Consider the following 1,635-nt stretch of genomic DNA (forward strand, 5'->3'; position numbering starts at 1 on the left):
ACACACACACACACACACACGCTAAATAAAAGCCCAAAAGTTTTCTTCAGCTGTCTCGTGCCAAAGCGCGCGCTGGCACGGAGCCGTCAGAGTCATGCGTGAAGACGTTTATGGAGATGAAGCTCCCGGAGGAGCACACGGAGCCAGCTGGCTGTGAGCTGCAGGGCAGCGGAGAACTTGAGTGCAGAGTCCGCCTGGAAAACAGCGAATTCACCGGCTCAGCCTACAGGAGCATTAACGGTGTCGTTAAAGAGCGCCTCTTCTTTCGTGCTCATTAAAAGCTTCTCGCGCTCACAGAAATGCGCGCAGACTCGGTGTGACCTCTCTGTGACCCTCACACACTCAGCTGGTGAGGTTTGGATCTCGTTTTTGGCTGAAACGCGCGGATTTTCCACGGTAATGTCCAAGAATCCGAACTTTGCGCGTGCACAGACCGTTTCTAATCCGCAGCAGCAGCGCACGCGCGCAAGAGACCTGCTCTGCGCCAAGAGCCTGATAAAAGGCGCAGATGAGCGCCGAGCCGGGGGGGGGGTTTGGCTCGGAAATCAGATGGCACACATACACAGCGACCACTTTCTCTAATATGTGTTTTATTTTAGTATAAATACAGCAAGTATTTACACGTTTCATATAAGCACACTCTCGAAGTTTCTTATCGATTTCGGCCCGAATAACGGAACATCTCAGGTACATACAAGCGTTCATTTAGATGTTACGCTGTATGATAAGCAACCCCACAGCCAGGAACGCTGCACAACGTGACGTCAGAGTTAGTGCTTCACTTCACACCTGTGCAGGATGGACAGGTAATAAATGAATAAATCAGAGGTGTGCTGTCTGAACTTTTCCTTATTTTAAATAAAGTTTTGCTGATTTCTGTCGACAGGTGGCTCGGTGTGACGTCACCGGGGGTGGTGGAGAAGCTGGGGTGTTCCAACCTGTCTCTGAGCCCCCGGCAGCGCGAGCTGTGCAGCAGGAAGTCCATCCTGCTGCCGGGAGTCCGGGAGGGCGCGCGCCTCGGGGTGGCCGAGTGTCAGAGACAGTTCAGGCACGAGCGCTGGAACTGTTCCACCAATCAGAAGGTGCCCGTGTTCGGGCACGAGCTCACGAGCGGTGAGTAAGATCACTTTACGGGGGGTGGGGACTCCTCCCTCTGATTCACCTGGACGCGTGACTGCTCAGGTGAAGCAGGACCGTCATGGAGCAAATACGGGCTTCACTCATCGACAGAGATGGGCAGTTACGCGCGTTCCGATTACTTTTTTCAAGTAATGATTATAGTAAAGGATTACTATTGTAAAAATGCAATTAGATTAGTGTTACTTTCCCGTAAGAACGCTGTATTCAGTAGCGGTTTTTAATACGGGCGACACGGGCGACATCGTGGTGGGGGGCGGCATCAGGGGCATCGGCAAAAAAAATAAAAATAAAAAATTGCTCGTACTCATGCTGCCCCCACATCAGCCAGCGCATATTGGGAATGGCATAGGCACCGATCGGTTTTCTATCGCCCATTTGCTGGGAGTAAGGGCGCCCTCCGTTTGCGAGGTGCGCCTGCTGCTTGCGGCACAGGGAGGAGAGGGCGGGGCGGACATTATGATACAGACTTATAATTTGCACCGATGTTTTTCCTCG

At 52.4% G+C, this 1,635-nt stretch overlaps 1 protein-coding gene across 1 annotated transcript in view; it reads left to right on the plus strand.

Moving 5' to 3' along the window:
• Nucleotides 1–1,635, plus strand: part of wnt16 (wingless-type MMTV integration site family, member 16) — a 6,301-nt gene that overhangs the window by 329 nt on the left and 4,337 nt on the right. The window contains exon 2 of the mRNA XM_005734195.1: nt 887–1,113. Coding sequence (XP_005734252.1) covers nt 887–1,113 — 227 coding nt within the window. The remainder of the gene's footprint in view (nt 1–886; nt 1,114–1,635) is intronic.

This window comes from Pundamilia nyererei, unplaced genomic scaffold (assembly GCF_000239375.1).
Source record: "Pundamilia nyererei isolate P.nyererei 1_Seehausen unplaced genomic scaffold, PunNye1.0 scaffold00057, whole genome shotgun sequence".
NCBI lineage: Eukaryota > Metazoa > Chordata > Actinopteri > Cichliformes > Cichlidae > Pundamilia > Pundamilia nyererei.